The 18,960-nt window shown below is 47.4% G+C and overlaps 1 protein-coding gene across 11 annotated transcripts in view; it reads left to right on the plus strand.

Annotated features, from left to right (window-relative positions):
• Positions 1 to 18,960, plus strand: part of DOCK7 (dedicator of cytokinesis 7) — a 274,293-nt gene that overhangs the window by 83,361 nt on the left and 171,972 nt on the right. For all 11 annotated transcript variants that reach the window (XM_063939211.1, XM_063939203.1, XM_063939205.1 and 8 more), the window contains exon 14: positions 8,851 to 9,013. In XM_063939211.1, the coding sequence (XP_063795281.1) occupies positions 8,851 to 9,013 (163 nt within the window). The remainder of the gene's footprint in view (positions 1 to 8,850; positions 9,014 to 18,960) is intronic.

Below are 18,960 nucleotides of genomic sequence, written 5' to 3' on the forward strand. Positions count from 1 at the left end.
TGTTCCCTCCTCTGCCTCTCATACCAAAGGTACTGAGAATAATAAGAAGGCGAGGAGTAAGAACGATACTCGTGGTTCCGGATTGGCCAAGAAGAGCTTGGTACCCAGAACTTCAAGAAATGATATCAGAGGACCCATGGCCTCTACCGCTCAGACAGGATCTGCTACAGCAGGGGCCCTGTCTGTTCCAAGACTTACCGCGACTGCGTTTGACGGCATGGCGGTTGAACACCGGATCCTAAAGGAAAAGGGCATTCCGGAGGAAGTCATTCCTACGCTGATTAAAGCTAGGAAAGAAGTAACCGCAAACCATTATCACCGTATTTGGCGGAAATATGTTGCGTGGTGTGAGGCCAGGAAGGCCCCAACGGAGGAATTTCAGCTGGGTCGATTTCTGCACTTCCTACAGTCAGGAGTGACTATGGGCCTAAAAATTGGGTTCCATTAAGGTCCAGATTTCGGCTCTGTCGATTTTCTTCCAGAAAGAACTGGCTTCACTGCCTGGAGTTCAGACATTTGTAAAGGGAGTGCTACATATTCAGCCCCCTTTTGTGCCTCCAGTGGCACCTTGGGATCTCAACGTGGTGTTGAGTTTCTTAAAATCACATTGGTTTAAACCACTTAAAACCGTGGATCTAAAATATCTCACGTGGAAAGTGGTCATGTTATTGGCCTTGGCTTCGGCCAGGCGTGTGTCAGAATTGGTGGCTTTGTCATGTAAAAGCCCTTATCTGATTTTCCATATGGATAGGGCGGAATTGAGGACTCGTCCCCAGTTTCTCCCTAAGGTGGTATCAGCTTTTCATTTGAACCAACCTATTGTGGTGCCTGCGGCTACTAGGGACTTGGAGGATTCCAAGTTACTGGACGTAGTCAGGGCCTTGAAAATTTATGTTTCCAGGACGGCTAGAGTCAGAAAAACTGACTCGCTATTTATCCTGTATGCACCTAACAAACTGGGTGCTCCTGCTTCTAAGCAGACTATTGATCGCTGGATTTGTAGCACAATTCAGCTGGCGCATTCTGCGGCTGGACTGCCGCATCCTAAATCTGTAAAAGCCCATTCCACAAGGAAGGTGGGCTCATCTTGGGCGGCTGCCCGAGGGGTCTCGGCTTTACAACTTTGCCGAGCTGCTACTTGGTCAGGGGCAAACACGTTTGCAAAATTCTACAAATTTGATACCCTGGCTGAGGAGGACCTTGAGTTCTCTCATTCGGTGCTGCAGAGTCATCCGCACTCTCCCGCCCGTTTGGGAGCTTTGGTATAATCCCCATGGTCCTTTCGGAGTTCCCAGCATCCACTAGGACGTTCGAGAAAATAAGATTTTACTCACCGGTAAATCTATTTCTCGTAGTCCGTAGTGGATGCTGGGCGCCCATCCCAAGTGCGGATTGTCTGCAATACTTGTTTATAGTTATTGCCTAACTAAAGGGTTATTGTTATGAGCCTTCTGTAGAGAGGCTCAGTGTTTTCATACTGTTAACTGGGTATAGTATCACGAGTTATACGGTGTGATTGGTGTGGCTGGTATGAGTCTTACCCGGGATTCAAAATCCTTCCTTATTGTGTCAGCTCTTCCGGGCACAGTATCCTAACTGAGGCTTGGAGGAGGGTCATAGTGGGAGGAGCCAGTGCACACCAGGTGACCTAAAGCTTTCTTTAGTTGTGCCCAGTCTCCTGCGGAGCCGCTATTCCCCATGGTCCTTTCGGAGTTCCCAGCATCCACTACGGACTACGAGAAATAGATTTACCGGTGAGTAAAATCTTATTATTTTAACCTAAAAGCTCTACGTGCTGTAGGCCATATACCAGATAAGTGAGTGGGGTTTTAGGGTAAGATGGTAGGGCGTGCAACAGACCATACGGTGTTCGCTAACTCGCTAATTATGATGAGCACTTTAAAAATAAGCTTTCCTTTGAGAAGACAGAGTAGTGAAATTGGTTAATGGGTGCCTGTTTTGGGTGGTCTTCAGTTTGCCGGGTATCGAGATCCCGGCGCACAGTTTACCGGCGCCAGAATCCCGACAGCCAGCATACCGGCACTTTTTCTCCCTCTTGGGGGTCCACGACCCCCCCTGGAGGGAGAATAAATAGCGTTGCGCACGCAGTGAGCCCGCAAGGGGCTCATTTGCGCTCGCCACGCTGTCGGGATTCCGGCGCCAGTATGCTGGTTGCCGGGAGTCCGGCCGTCGGCATACCATACTACACCCCCTGTTTTATATGACTTGCAGTGGGCGAGACTCGTCCCGTACTTGGGTATGGGTCGTTGGGTCGACACAACTTACTTAGGTTGACAGTCATTAGGTCGACCACTATTGGTCGACAGGGTAATTATGTCGACATGGTCATTAGGTCGAAAGGTCGTCATGAGTTTTCTTTACCTTTTTTTTTTTTGTAGTTTTATTCGTAAAGCGTCCGGGAACCCCAATTAGTGCACCGTGTCCCCTCGCATGGCGAGCAGCAAGGTGCCTCGCTCTACTACCGCTGCGCTCGGCACAGGTTACTGTTCCCAATCGTAGTCCACGTGGATCGTAAAGTATGAAAAAGTCCAAAAATTGAAAAGAAAGAATGTGAAAAACTCATGTCAACATTTTGAGCTGTCGACCTAGAACATGTCGACTTAGTGACCCTTTCGACCTATTGCATGTTGACCAATAGTGGTCGACCTAATGACTGTCAACCTAAGTGGTGCCGACCTAATGACTGTATCCCCCGTACTTTTAGTGGGGTCTATGTTGTTTCTCAAATGTGCATTTCCATGTTGGACTTACATGTGACGGTGCGCAGTGCTCCGCTGTAGTATTTCCGCCTGTCCGGACACCAAGGCAGCTTCGGAGAACGAGTGGTGGCCATGCACCAGGGCAGTATTTGATGGATGGTTTGTATAACAAATGCCGTGGAAGCTGCATAGACTTATAAGAGACATCTTTTTTTTTTTTAAGGTGTTTTTCACGTAGCCATAAACCAGATAAACACAAAAGAATAAGCCCTGATGTGACACCGCCCTCATAGTTTGTGCTATTGCATATTTGACTATTGGTATTATTTGTGTGAGATACTTTCAGCTTTATACAGTTGATTTATAGGGAAGGTTATTTCATCCTCTGATATCTCCAATGGTATGTTTATTTTTCGCTGGATTCTGGCTTATATTACACATTATTCTAAGGTGCATGGATAATAGTGGGCGTGGGCTGCCGGTAGCTGGAGGTACCAACCGCACATCGGCGCGATGCAGAACTGAACAGAAAAGTTCAACTGAGAAGTTGCAGACACTCCTCAACAAGATGGAGGGAAGAGGAGGGGGGACACAGAAGTGGGGCGAGCCTGAGTTGTAAACGTCTTGAAGTGCTCTAGTTAGACAGTCAGTAGAAAGACACCACATGTTAGACATTCAAAAGGTCAACGTGGTCGAAAGGTAGACATGAAAAATGTAGACAGTACAAAAGTTCGACGTGAATATAATCGAAAAAGTCCTGTCATGACTGTGGTTTTTGTGAACCCGGTGTTAGTAAAGTCTGTGCGGGCGACTGGAGGACTATGTGTATATTAGGCTGGTCTGTAGGAATTAGTGAGAAGGAGCAATCCCTGGCAGGGGATCGAACCCGGGCCTCGGCAGAGGGAGCCGTATCCTGACCACTGGATCACCAGGGACTTTGTGTTGAAAGCAGGATGGTGAATGTATTGGTGCAATTAAACTGGATATCCTGTCACAGGAATAGGTGCTTGTGTACTCCAGGTTACTATGAAATAGGTTCTCTGGAGTTGAGCAGAACTGGGAGGAGAGCTGAAGACATTGAATCGGACTGATTACCGGTGAGACTGAGAACCGGGCTTGTTACCGGTGAGACTGGGAACCGCACTGTGATCTTGGCTGGTACCGGATATAACTGGCAACTGTAAGTAGAACAATGACTGTGGCTGTGACTTTAAGACAAGGCTTAAGAATACTGCAGCTGTGGCTTTAAGACGAGACCGAAGAATACTGCAGCTGTGACTTTAAGACGAGACTGTGGAATACTGCGGCTATGGCTTTAAGACAAGCCGAACACTGGCTATCAATGGTAACACAACTGTAATCCAGACTGGGAAGCAAAAGAGCTGAGTTTTACAGGAACCAAAGTACAAGTGTTACCTTTAGGAAGCTCAGCTTCTAAGCTCACACATAGCTCTGTGTGTGACACAAGGAACTGGCAGAGTCTGCAACTCAAGTCTCCTGACTTATACTTCCTGGTCCTTGGTGATTGGTGAGCAGAGTCAGGTGATTCAGAGAGTCTCAGGCTGGCACAGTATTGGACAGCTCCGGGTCAGGTGATCAGACACTGTCACATGAGTACTCCAGATTAGGCTCTGATGTGGAGTGATGCCTAGCAGGCCGATAGAACACTGAAGCCTGAACATCTGCAAATGAACAGCGGATGCCGGCTTTAAGGCCTAAACTTCAGATTGCTGAATTCAGATTCACACACAAGGTTAATCACCACAGGTGGAGCTCGTTAACTCTGCACTCAGGAAACTCATGTTACTGACAAGCTGTTTATCCCAGTGAGCAAAAAGACACAGGATCCAGGACAGATGGCAGAGGTAAGTCACCCAATATGAAAACTACAGTGAGGATCGTGACAAGTCCAAAAACATGTAAAGTTTAGAAAAACCTGTCTATCTTTTTTTATGTCGACCATTTTTACATGTCGACCTTTTGACGCTGTCTACCTTTTGTACTGTCTACCCTTTTCATGTCGCCCTTTTGACTCTGTTGACCTAATGTCTGTCTAACATGTGGTGTCTGTCTATTGACTGTCTAACTAGACACTGTCTATCTATTATCCAGAAACCCCATGCACTACATCCACACCCCATGATCTACCCCAGTGTCCTCCTATGGCTGCACAAGGCAAAGATATTGGACTAATGCAATGTTGGAAGTGAATTGGGCTTACTCTCCAAAATGGCGCATATTCTCTTATATCCAGGTCTGCACCGGCTGCATTTGTGTGAACACTCCTGCTCTGAACTTTGCTGGGATATGTAGTCCTGCAGCAGCTGGAGTGCCACACGCTGCCCACTCCTGTTCTAGCATATTGACCAGTTGTATATTAATACTGGGTCTTCTAGTTTGCCAGGCCGCGCCCCCTCAGAAGATTTAAGTAATACAGCAATTGAGAAGCCACACAGACATAAAAAGAAGACCTTGAGCACGCAGTAAGCAAAATGCGGGATTGGTGTAGGCGTTTTGGGTAATAACTTCAACGGGTTGTGTAGCCACCCTCACAGGTACTAAGTGAGGCAGCCATCTTGGGTGCGCTGCGTAGGATTACCTTGGGTGGAATAGTCTATCCCTTGAAGAGATGACTCAAAATGGGGTGATTTCAGCATCCTAATGCTAAGCGTAGGGTAACAGTCAGGTCCATGTATTTTTCATCCCATCCAAGAGCGTACCAGATGATAAAAGGGCCCAATGCATACATGGGAAAGCTGACAATTTAGTAGTGGTGGTGGTAGTAATGGTAGTAGTAGTAGTAGTGGTGGTGGTAGTGGTAGTAGTGGTGGTGGTAGTAGTAGTGGTGGTAGTAGTAGTAGTAGTGGTGGTGGTAGTGGTAGTAGTAGTGGTGGTGGTATTGGTGGTGGTAGTGGTAGTAGTAGTGGTGGTGGTGGTGGTAGTAGTGGTGGTAGTGGTAGTGGTAGTAGTAGTGGTGGTGGTGGTATTGGTAGTAGCAGTAGTAGTACTGGCAATCAGTGTAGGTACACATTACAAGAATAGCACACGGGAAGAAAGAGAGAATAAAAAACACATGGTAAAAAAGAAACGTGCTAGTAACCAACGGAAGGGGAGAAAAACTGGATTTTTCTACCTACCAGTAAATCCCTTTCTCGTAGTCCATAAGGGATACTGGGGTTTACTTAATACGATGAGTCTGACAGGCTGGGGTGTGCTGCCCTCCATTAATAATGCCTATCTCCTGGAGAGAGTCACACAACACGCGTGCAGTGTCTTGAATGTGTTTGAGGGTCACCGTAGTGACCAGAGGCATGTCCCCCGTAAGGCCCTCTTGAATTTGAGTCGCCCAGGTATGGATGGCATGCATCATCCAGCAACCCACTATCACAGGTCTTTGTGATAAGCCAGCCGCTGTGTAAATAGACTTCAGGGTCCTTGAGCTGAAAGGACCCAGGGGCCGGCATTACCACCTTCTTAGAGAGGCAGGAGACAGACAGCTACAGCTGGGGGTTTTTCCCAATGTTTGCTACCCTCCGGTGTAAATGGGAAAGAGCGTAAAAACCTCCTGGTAACCTGATATCTTTTATCAGGAGTTTTCCAGGCTTGTTTAAAGACCTCGTCTAGTTCCGGAGAATCAGGGAAGTTGATGCTGACATTTTTCTGCGCTAGGAAAAACAACTGCGGTGCAGCAGCCTCTTACAAAGGGATTTTTAATACATCCCCGATAGCAGTGATAAGTGTGGAGAAGTGAGCCTGTGGAGAAGTCGCCCATGGCAACCAATCAGCTGCTCCGTACAATTGTATAGTATGCAAATTCTAAATGTTACTTCAATGCTGATTGGTTGCCATGGGCAACTTCTCCACTGGCTCACTTCTCTACACTTTTTTCACTGCTTCATGAATACCACCTTCCCCCCTACCCCCCCTCCCTTCCCCAGCCTGTCAGACTCATCGTATTAAGTAAACACAAGTATCCCTTATGGATGCCAGAGAAATTAGGATAACATCATTTTGATAAAACTATAAATGTCCTGGTCTCATGTGAGCAGAACGGGTAGGTGTGAGAATGTGGGGAGCACACTCAAGTTCAGTGGAAATGTCACTGCTGAGCCTGCGCCTGGTGCTATACCCCCACCGCTCCCTGCTTATGTTGAGGGGTGATAAGCCTGGTCGTGGAGTTCTCATTGCAGAGGTGAGGAGAGGCCACATAATGACTTTGAGCTTTGTGGCTGTAAGGCAGTCCTTCTGTCGTAATGCTGGTTTGTTGTTTGTTTGTCTTCTGTGTTCCTTCGGTTTAACGCAGGTATAACACAGATATTGGCCCTCATTCCGAGTTGTTCGCTCGGTAAAAATCTTCGCATCGCAGCGATTTTCCGCTTAATGCGCATGCTCAATGTCCGCACTGCGACTGCGCCAAGTAAATTTGCTATGCACTTAGTAATTTTACTCACGGCTTTTTCATCGTTCTGGCGATCGTAATGTGATTGACAGGAAATGGGTGTTACTGGGCGGAAACAGGCCGTTTTATGGGCGTGTGGGAAAAAACGCTACCGTTTCCGGAAAAAACGCAGGAGTGGCCGGAGAAACGGAGGAGTGTCTGGCCGAACGCTGGGTGTGTTTGTGACGTCAAACCAGGAACGACAAGCACTGAACTGATCGCAGATGCCGAGTAAGTCTGAAGCTACTCAGAAACTGCTACGAGGTGTGTAATCGCAATATTGCGAATACATCGTTCGCAATTTTAAGATGCTAAGATTCACTCCCAGTAGGCGGCGGCTTAGCGTGAGCAACTCTGCTAAAATCGCCTTGCGAGCGAACAACTCGGAATGACCTCCTTTGATTTTTAGCTGCCACTTTATAACTAGCCACTTCATATATTAGGCACTGTAGCCTCCTAAAGGACTTCGTCATAAAGTAGAAATCTTAAAACACTTAGCGGCTGGCAGCCATGGCCGTCCTTCAGCTTTTACGTCAACCAAACCAACCTCCGCTTCTGGCTCTGTAGCAGGATTTTCCTTCTGTGCTGTGCAGGCATGCTTGTGATTATCTGCCAGCTTGCAGTATCTGTGCACCCCTTATGTTGCAGTATCGGTGCACCCCGTATATTGCAGTAACGGTGCACCCACGACACTCGATCCCCCCCATGTTCACAGTTGCGGCGGCGCTCGCAGTACCAAGGAGGCCACAGAGCTGAGACCTATCAAGCTCTTAAAGAGAGAGAAAGCGTAGAAGTTGCCCAAGGCAACCAATCAGCTTGTAGCTGTCCTTTCAAAGACTGTGCTGGGTAAATGACAGAAGCTGATTGGTTGCTTTGGGAAGTTTCTCCACTATCTCTCTCCATGGCTTTATGTATTTCTCTTAGGTGAGGAGTATATACGGCAACACTATTGATGGTGAGACGATCGCCCAGTAGTCAGTCCTGTCTTTGGTGTGACAACACTCCTCAGAACTACTGTAATCTTCTACTGATTCCATGGGGGAGATTCAATTGTTTGAAAAGTCAGTTGGGTGTCTGTTTTTTCCTATCTAATAGACAGGACAAAACAGACACCCAACCGACTTTTCAAACATTTGAATTCCCCCCCATAAATGTTTCCCTGTTTTATATTGGTCTGGAGATAATAATGTGGGAGGTCTGGCACAGAGCTGCCAACTCTAACTACCGTCCATGTACTGCATTAGATCTACAAGGCCACGCCAGGTGGTGGCCGTGGTGTCTCCTGCCACAGCTGTACTAATGACACTATGATGAATCCTTACACCAGTGGTTTCCAAACTTTTTTGAATCACTGCGCCCTAGAATATCAGAATTTTTTTCACGGCACCCCTAGGCTAAAAATTTCTCATTGAGAAATTTAGAAAGAAATATTACATTAAGTAGATTGCATTTATATGTCATCCTTAGGGTCAGTTGTGTGGTGAGGGACAGGATTCACTTCTGTTTGTCCACATAGTTTATTACTGGCAGCCACCAGCACTGGTTTCGCCTATTATATTGACCATGAATAATTTGAATTGGTCCTGGACCACCAACCCAGGGCACCCCTGCAAGTGTCCCGAGGCACCCCAGGGAGCCACGGCACACAGTTTGGGAACCTCTGCCTTACACTGTTCCTCTTATCTTTTGTAGCTCAGCTGAAGATTGACATCTCTCCAGCCCCAGAGAGTCCGAGCTATTGCCTGACACCTGAATTATTACAAGTCAAACCTTATCCTGACACCCGAGTGAGGCCAACAAGGGGGATCTTGGAATTTCCAGCAAGAGACGTCTATGTCCCAAACACAACATACAGGTAATGAGGAGGCCACATTACCTCCAGATCTGCTGTACCTGTTGACTTGGCAAGGTCTTCAGACCATCAAGTGTTTAACCTTAGCTGTTTTGCAAGAAACCCAACAATAGATCCTTATCAGTTATCAACCTGTCCGTTTGGTCCTCCAGTGATTATGGGCCTGGTTCATAGATGGGCTCAGTAGCTACAGTCACTGCTTGTGCTTAGGCAACGGTTGTGTGATCATTTGCAAATTCCACGGAAGGTTTCTTGTGTAAAGATGCAGATGTTACCTTCTAAGGGTAAAGCTTTTCTGACATTGTGTCATGTTTGGCTGCCGTTTTGCTGTCCAGTTGCTCTTTAGAACTTTAACCTTTTACTTGCGGGACCTAGAGAATGCTCCTCTTGTGCTCACTGGGTGATGTCCATTCTGCTTTGCTGCGATGCGGCTGGGGCTTTTCCCAACCAACAGGTAAAGACCTCCAGAGAGAATGAGGCCTATAGTGCAATAAAACGGGTAAACAGACACCGTTCTGAGATGAAAGTATTTACTTAGAGTCAGTGTGTAGGGGGCGCTGTGTCAAGGAGCAGGCATTTCTGCCAACCATAACTTGTGTACTGTTGTCTCATCCGACTCTACACCTTTCCGACAATCTGCAGTCAGTTTTCTAACTTAATGCCAGTAATTTGTTTGAGCTGCAGGAGCAGTTTCCTGAGTTATACAATTGTTTTTGTGTTTTTTTATGTTGTTATACAAACTCAATGTTTTTGTATCTAAAGAGGCTCGTTATGAGCAAACAGAGTTGTTCTCAGCTTTGTCTGAGCATATCCTCCCCTTGGGGCATATTGGGAACATCCCCAGAGTGTACCAGTGTCCCCCAGATAGGATGTTGGATAATGTAGGATTTTTATATTCACTGTTGAGTCTTTTTCTCTGAATCCGCCTGCGGGACAGATCGAGTGTAGTTTAGTTAAATGTATAATTAAAACCACTAGTAGTGACTGGTGAACAGGTGTAGTGGGGGAGGAGACGGCAGCAAACTAGTTTTTAGATTTGTAGAAGACCCTGCTCGTGGATGTTGCAGGGTCTTCCCAAAGTGTTCCCCAGATAGATTCAGAGAACTGGACTTAAAAATCCTATACGACTTTGTGTAACATTGACCATTATAGATGGAGAATTTGAGATGCGTTACTATAGCATGTTGTCTATGCTTTGTACATAAGTGATGACAGTGTGTCCTATATTTGTCCATAACAGGTTCCATATAGCTTCCTTTTGTGTCCTTCAGTAGACTTGCAAGTGATTTATTATTACAAGTACTGTGAACTTGTGCCATACAGACCTCATCGCTTCTCTCTTCCATACCCTTCTCTTTTATTCCTGTGCTATTAATTAGCAGCATATTAGTTTATAATATCTCCAAACGTCTGCAGAACATCGCCCTGTTTCAGATACTTGTTACATGTTTAGGAACCACGAACATGCAAACGTTATATTGTTCTTTTACTACCTCAAACCCTAATGTTACTAAGGGACCTCTGTCACAATATATAAGATCATACAAGAGCCCTGTCCTTGGAATGCATTCATTATGTCGACACCTCAGTTGGGGATAGGGTTAGGCAGAAGAGCAGGGTTAGAGTTAGGTAACAGGAGGAGAAGTTAGGGTTCGGCTACATGAGGGGAGGTTAGGGATAGGCTACAGGAGGGGAGGTTAGGGATAGGCTACAGGAGAGGAGGTTAGGGATAGGCTACAGGAGGGGAGGTTAGGGTTAGGCTACAGGAGGGGAGGTTAGGGATAGGCTACAGGAGGGGAGGTTAGGTATAGGCTACAAGAGGGTGGGTTAAGGTTAGGCTACAGGAGGGTAGGTTAGGGTTAGGCTACAGGAGGGTAGGTTTAGGTTAGGCTACAGGAGGGTAGGTTTGGTTTAGGCTACAGGAGGGCAGGTTTGGGTTAGGCTACAGGAAGGCAGGTTTGGGTTAGGCTACAGGAGGGGAGGTTAGGGATAGGCTACAGGAGGTGAGGTTAGGGATAGGCTACGGGAGGGAAGGTTAGTGTTGGGCTACAGGAGAGGGGGTTAGGGTTGGGCTACAGGAGGGGAGGTTAGGGTTGGGCTACAGGAGGGGAGGCTAGGGTTGGGCTACAGGAGGGGAGGTTAGGGTTAGGCTACAGGAGGGGAGGTTAGGGTTAGGCTACAGGGGGGGAGGTTAGGGTTAGGCTACAGGGGGGGAGGTTAGGGTTAGGCTACAGGAGGGGAGGTTAGGGTTAGGCTACAGGAGGGGGGTTAGGGTTGGGCTACAGGAGAGAAGGTAAAGGTACAGGAGAGGAGGCTAGGGTTGCGCTACTGGAGGAGAGCTTAGGGTTAGTCTACAGGAAGGGAGGTAAAGGTTAGGCTACGGGGGGGGCAGTTAGGGTTAGGCTACAGGAGGGAAGGTTAGGGTTAGGCTACAGGAGAGGAGGTTAGGGATAGGCTACAGGAGGGGAGGTTAGGGATAGGCTACAGGAGGGGAGGTTAGGGATAGGCTACAGGAGGGGAGGTTAGGGATAGGCTACAGGAGGGGAGGTTAGGTATAGGCTACAAGAGGGTGGGTTAAGGTTAGGCTACAGGAGGGTAGGTTAGGGTTAGGCTACAGGAGGGTAGGTTTAGGTTAGGCTACAGGAGGGTAGGTTTGGTTTAGGCTACAGGAGGGCAGGTTTGGGTTAGGCTACAGGAAGGCAGGTTTGGGTTAGGCTACAGGAGGGGAGGTTAGGGATAGGCTACAGGAGGTGAGGTTAGGGATAGGCTACGGGAGGGAAGGTTAGTGTTGGGCTACAGGTGAGGGGGTTAGGGTTGGGCTACAGGAGGGGAGGTTAGGGTTGGGCTACAGGAGGGGAGGCTAGGGTTGGGCTACAGGAGGGGAGGTTAGGGTTAGGCTACAGGAGGGGAGGTTAGGGTTAGGCTACAGGGGGGGAGGTTAGGGTTAGGCTACAGGGGGGGAGGTTAGGGTTAGGCTACAGGAGGGGAGGTTAGGGTTAGGCTACAGGAGGGGGGTTAGGGTTGGGCTACAGGAGAGAAGGTAAAGGTACAGGAGAGGAGGCTAGGGTTGCGCTACTGGAGGAGAGCTTAGGGTTAGTCTACAGGAAGGGAGGTAAAGGTTAGGCTACGGGGGGGGGCAGTTAGGGTTAGGCTACAGGAGGGAAGGTTAGGGTTAGGCTACAGGAGGGGAGGTTAGGGTTGGGCTACAGGAGGGGAGGTTAGGGTTGGGCTACAGGAGAAGAGGTTAGGGTTAGGCTACAGGGGGGGTTAGGGTTGTGCTACAGGAGGGGAGGTTTAGTCGTGGGCTACAGGAGGGGAGGTTAGGGTTGGGCTACAGGAGGGGAGGTTAGGGTTGGCCTACAGGAGGGGAGGTTAGGGTTGGCCTACAGGAGGGGAGGTTAGGGTTGGCCTACAGGAGGGGAGGTTAGGGTTGGGCTACAGGAGGGGAGGTTAGGGTTGGGCTACAGGAGAGGAGGTTAGGGTTGAGCTACAGGAGGGGAGGATAAGGTTAGGCGCTGAGGGGAGGGTTAGGAATTAACAATACTCACGCAGGATCGCCCAGGAGCGATTTTTCGACATTCTGTCCTTGTTGTGTGATCTCTTTATATAAAAGTCTCATATTTGCATTAATCTCTCACAAATCTCAAACTGCCTGATCTTCTGAAGAAATATTATAATCTGTACAGTTAACCGAAATATTCACTTAGAATATTTACTTTTCATTCCCAACGAGCAAGACGCTCTCTCCTTATTTCCCATATCACTGAATGAGTCGCACAGAAAGCATCCAGCCCACATCTAACCGTCAGCAGCTTTTTCATGATTACACCTTTCTAAATATTATACTTTAATGTCCGCTGTGTAATTTCGGTGCTTGCGGTGAATGAGGCAACGTGGCTCTCCTCTGAACAACCTCTAATTTCCCGGGCCGCTGTAGACCCATGCAAGGAGCTCCTGAGAGAAGTTGACATTTTCTTTGAAGGTTAGAAGAAATAGAAGAGTATAATCAATGTGACAAGTTAATTACTGTCGCCCCTAATGTAGTCGTCCCTGAGGGGCGCCAGCCCTGGCAAATGGTCGCTTAGAGACGTCAATTATTAACAGGGAAACCTATTTACTTGTGCTATTTTGTGTTCACAACCTGCGTTATCTTCTGGAAACAAAGACTTTTAAAGGAGTTTCTTTTCATTATAACTAACATACTTATTATCTGGGACGCACACTAAGTAAAGATCACAGACTTACTTTCAATAAGCCTACAAAAACAGTTACTACGTATTATTCCGGGGAAGGAAAAATCCATTATTTGTCTGTCCTGTCTGAGCAAGGAGGGGAGGTTGTGCTGAAGCTTCCTGCCCTTCTGCTCAGGTGTTAATTAATTTCTTCCTGATCATTCTGTTGGCCCATACTTTGTAATCATGACTCGCCCACTCAGTGCATCTTCACTAAACCCCTTTAATGATGAGAGGATATGGGGGATGGACCGATATGTGTTGCTTACACTCCTGCGCAGTGTGCCTTCCTGTTAAACTTTTGGTGTTCTCCTCCTGCCTGCCAGATGTGCTGTGAATCAGAATATGTCCCGCACCCCCCCCCCCCCCCCTGCTGAAGGAACATATAACCCATGCTGAGCCCGGCACTGGGAGCGGAGCTGTTGGAATAAGGTGGAGTGGGAAAGGACATGGGGAGCTTGGATGAAAGGGGAAGAACATGGGCAAGATGTGAGGAAAGGGTCAAGAACAGGATGAGATGGGGTGAAAGGGTCAAAATTGGGGAGATGGGAGGAAAGGGTGAAAAACAAGTGGCAAAGGGTTGAAAGTGTCAAGAACAGGGGGAGATGGGAGGAAAAGGGTCAAGAACAGGGTGAGATGGGAGGAAAGGGTCAAGAACAGGGGGATATGGGAGGAAAGGGTCAAGAACAGGGAGATGGGAGGAAAGAGTCAAAACAGGTGGCAAAGGGTTGAAAGGGTCAAGAACAGTGGGAGATGTGAGGAAAGGGTCAAGAACAGTGGGAGATGTGAGGAAAGGGTCAAGAACAGGGTGAGATGGGAGGAAAGGGTCAAGAACAGGGTGAGATGGGAGGAAAGGGTCAAGAACAGGGTGAGATGGGAGGAAAGGGTCAAGAACAGGGGGATATGGGAGGAAAGGGTCAAGAACAGGGTGAGATGGGAGGAAAGGGTCAAGAACAGGGTGAGATGGGAGGAAAGGGTCAAGAACAGGGATATTGGAGGAAAAGGGTCAAGAACAGGGAGATGGGAGGAAAGAGTCAAAACAGGTGGCAAAGGGTTGAAAGGGTCAAGAACAGTGGGAGATGGGAGGAAAGGGTCAAGAACAGGGTGAGATGGGAGGAAAGGGTCAAGAACAGGGGGATATGGGAGGAAAGGGTCAAAACAGGTGGCAAAGGGTTGAAAGGGTTAAGAACAGTGGGAGATGTGAGGAAAGGGTCAAGAACAGTGGGAGATGTGAGGAAAGGGTCAAGAACAGTGGGAGATGGGAGGAAAGGGTCAAGAACAGTGGGAGATGGGAGGAAAGGGTCAAGAACGTGGAGATGGGAGGAAAGGGTAAAAAATGGGGAGATGGAAGGAAAGGTTCAAGAATGGAGGAAGGTGGAAGCACAGGAAGAGATGGGAGGAAAGTGAGAGGCTGTGGAACAGGGGGAGAGACTAGGTGAAGATAGAGGAAAAAATAAATCTAAATTATGCTTAGATCATGAGTCGTTCGGGGTGTGAGCTAAAGGGGTCATTCCGATTTGATTGCTCGCTAGCTACTTTTAGCAGCCGTGCAAACGCATAGTCGCTGTCCACGGGGGAGTGTATTTTCGCTTTTCAAGTGTGCGAACGCCTGTGCAGCTGAGTGGTACAAAAACATTTTGTGCAAAACAAGACCAGCCCTGTAGTTACCTATTCTGTGCGATGATTGCAGCGACGAAGGTCCCGGAATTGACGTCAGATACCCGCCCTGGACACGCCTGCATTTTCCCAAGCACTCCCAGAAAACGGTCAGTTGACACCCATAAACGCCCTCTGCCTGTCAGTCTCCTTGCAATCGGCTTTTCGAATGGAATCTTCGCTATATCCAGTGCACAGCAGTGATGCTCTTTGTGCTCGTATGACGCGACTGCACATTGCTGCGCATACGTATGCGCAGTTTTCCCATTTTTTTACCTGATCGCTGCGCTGCGAAAATCGGCAGCTAGCGATCAACTCGGAATGACCCCCTAAGTAAGGTCAGTTTGAATATTTGGTAATAAGCTCTTTGCCCCTTATAATGGGACAGATATACCGTGACATGTTCGCAGTGTTCCCAAGAACAAGGTTGTACTTCTAACTTGCTCACTGATGGTCACGGTGCACCTTGTCAATAACACGGAACAGTCCTATTTATTCTATTTATTTTGGCTTGCGTGGTTTAGGTGTGTATAGATAAAGTGCAACTAGGGTACAGTCACTTGTGGTTGTGTTGTTTTACAGTTTAAATCAGTGTATTCCCAAACTCTGGGGGTAATTCCAAGTTGATCGCAGCAGGAATTTGGTTAGCAGTTGGGCAAAACTATGTGCACTGCATGGGAGGCAGATATAACATGTGCAGAGAGAGTTAGATTTGGGTGTGGTGTGTTCAATCTGCAATCTAAATTGCAGTGTAAAAATAAAGCAGCCAGTATTTACCCTGCACAGAAACACAATAACCCACCCAAATCTAACTCTCTCTGCACATGTTATATCTGCCTCCCCTGCAGTGCACATGGTTTTGCCCAACTGCTAAAAAATGTCCTGCTGCGATCAACTTGGAATTACCCCCTCTGTCCTCAAAGTCTCCTAACAGCCCAGGTTTTAAGGATATTCATGCTTGTGCGCAGATGTTAAATCGAAATGAGGAATGAATTAATCCACCTGTGGTCAAGTATGGATATCCTTACACAGAGGACTGTTATTGAGAAACACTGGTTTAAATGTTAAGACAGAAACATCTCCCTGCGGTGTGTGGGGCTGATCCACTGTGATGCAATTCAAGTCACCAGTTGGCCACAAAATGAGGCAATTTGATGTAAAGTGCCGCTAGTCCGCAGATGGTGTTTATTAGGGTGATCAGTTTATTGGATATCTTGTAGGTAGTACTGTATACTCCTATGTCCGAGTTCTTTGTTCTTAATTGAGACCGGCGTGTTTCGCCCCTTGTGGAACCTCCACAGGGATAGGTGTGGTCACCATTGCTGATTTACATTTGGTGCTTTATACAATATTATATGAAGTGTTTTAAAATGTATCTAGGTAACTGTGCAGTGAGACACACTAAATGTTGGTATCCGGTCTTTAGGTTTACACTTATTAGGTCGACCACTATTGGTCGACATGCATTAGGTCCCCACTGTACAGTCCACACATATCCTCCACATATTTTCTATTTCTTCACTTTTCCTTCATTCTCATACGTCCTAGAGGATGCTGGGGATGCTTCAAGAACCATGGGGTATAGACGGGATCCGCAGGAGACATAGGCACACTTTAAGACTTTGATTGGGTGTGAACTGGCTCCTCCCTCTATGCCCCTCCACCAGACTCCAGTTTAGATTCTGTGCCCAGAGAGACTGGTCACACACTGAGGAGCTCTACTGAGTTTCTCTGGAAAAGACTTTGTTAGGTTTTTTATTTTCAGGGAGCACTGCTGGCTACAGGCTCCCTGCTTCATGGGACTGAGGGAAGAGAAGCAGACCTACTTCTTAAGAGTTCAAGGGCTCTGCTTCTTAGGCTACTGGACACCATTAGCTCCAGAGGGTTCGATCACTTAGTACGCCTAGCTGCTTGTACCCGGAGCCGCGCCGTCACCCCCCTCACAGACCCGTAAGAAAGAAGCCCGGGTGAGTATAAAGAAGAAAAGAAGACTTCAGTGATGGCAGAAGACTTCAGTGTTAGAGGTACCGCGCAGCGGTCGCGCTGCGCACCATGCTCCCACGCACACACAGCGGCACTGGCAGGGTGCAGGGCGCAGGAGGGGCGTCCTGGGCACCATGGACACTGAAGCTTCTAAAACTGGTATTGTAAGTGCCTAGTCACTAAAATATAAACCCCCGCCAGTATAAAGATGTGAGTTTGAGCGGGTCTGAAGCACGTCACAGCACTTCCAGCGCCATTTTCTCCTCGCAGAGACGCTGGCATAGGCATGTGCAGAGACTGACTGGCGGGTGCTGCTCCGGACGTCCCCCCCTCCACGGCATTATAGTGTTCTCTCACCTCCCCTGTCCTGCATATAGACTGCTCACCTGGTCCGCTCACCTGGGCCGCCCAGGTGAGCAGTCTATATTCAGGACAGGGGATGTGAGAGAACACTATAATGCCGTGGAGGGGGGGGAAGTCCGGAGCAGCACCCGCCAGTCAGTCTCTGCGCACGCCTGTGGACGCTGGTCCTTCCTAAACACTGCTGCATGGATCAGAGTGGAAAACGAGGGGGGGGGGGGCACAGTGGTTTGGTGAGATATAAAGTGAAATAAAAACACTATATCATGGGCGCTGGGGGAAATGAGCTGATAAACTCCTTCTGTGTTTCCATGACTGAATGTACTGGGGTCTGACCCTTATAGCCAGTGAAATGTCGGTGGGTGTTTGGTACACGTGTGTCGGCATATTTGAGGCTGAGGGCTCTGCCACAAAGAGAAGGACTGTGTCGGTGCTGTCGACCCCTAATGGTACTTAGTACATGTAAATATGTCAACATGTCAGTAGAGGTATATTTTTCCCAAGAGAAAACTATATGGGAGACACAGACGTGGGGGGTGACCCTGTCGGCACCAACAATATCTGACTGGGTAGATATGGACATGATAATATGATGCATATCAGATAGATCTATACCTATATGTAATATGTATGTATAGCATGATTATATAGGTCTGTGGCACGATCACAGATGTGATAATTTTATGGAGGGAGTCATATTCATAGAATAGATTTATCTCAGACCCTTCAGGGTCACCAAAATTTTATTTTGCCCAGTTACTACTCCCTGAGATCGACTCGAAAATCTTTCTTAGGTCGACCTTAATGTTTCCTGTTCAGATCCTTAAAAAAATTGGCATTCAGTACCTGTTTATACACATTAGAACGTATTAACGTCTCTAGGGACCTTGCTGTTCCTGACAAATAAAAAATATGTATAATGTATATATGTGTGTATATATATATATATATGTGTGTGTGTGTGTGTGTGTGTGTGTATATATGTATATATATATGTATATATATATATATATATATATATATATATATATATATGTGTGTGTGTGTGTGTATAGGTGCATTGGAAGGTATATATATATGTATATAAAGATATTTATAATGAATGCTGAGGTAAAGTTTGTCCTTCTCAATGGATGGAAGGTGAGAGTCACCCCCTGTTCTGCACGGGGACCTGTCACAAAGGATCGTATGCAGGAAGATATGTGATACTCTAATTATGTGTCCGCATGTACGTGGTTTTATACTTGCATTACATGCGCATGTGGGAGTAGTTGTATGCAACTTAAGTTGAGTTATGTCTATGTCATTGCAGCATACCGCCGTGCGACTACAAGGGATATAGGACTCTTGTTTTCGCGGGCCACTTCCATAGCGGCCTCGACTAGGAGGGCGTTGTGGATTCACCAATGGAATGCTGAGACTGACTCCAAGAAGAACTGGAGTATCTTCCCTATGAAGGTGAAACCTGGTTTGGGGATGGCTTTGTTAAGTTGATCTCAGCTGATACCACTGGTAAGTACTTCTTGACCTATGTTCCCTCACAACGGTTGGTGACGCATTTTTGTAGGATGCAGTCATTTAGACCGAATGGATACGGTTTCCCTTTCTTTGCAGGTAGAGGAAGGTGAAAAGGTAAGAGGTCAGCAGCCTTTTCAAGTTCGCTGAAACAGAAATCATCCTCTGTTTCTACCACATCCACCGCATGTCGCTGGGTCTATC

This window comes from Pseudophryne corroboree, chromosome 9, assembly GCF_028390025.1.
Source record: "Pseudophryne corroboree isolate aPseCor3 chromosome 9, aPseCor3.hap2, whole genome shotgun sequence".
NCBI lineage: Eukaryota > Metazoa > Chordata > Amphibia > Anura > Myobatrachidae > Pseudophryne > Pseudophryne corroboree.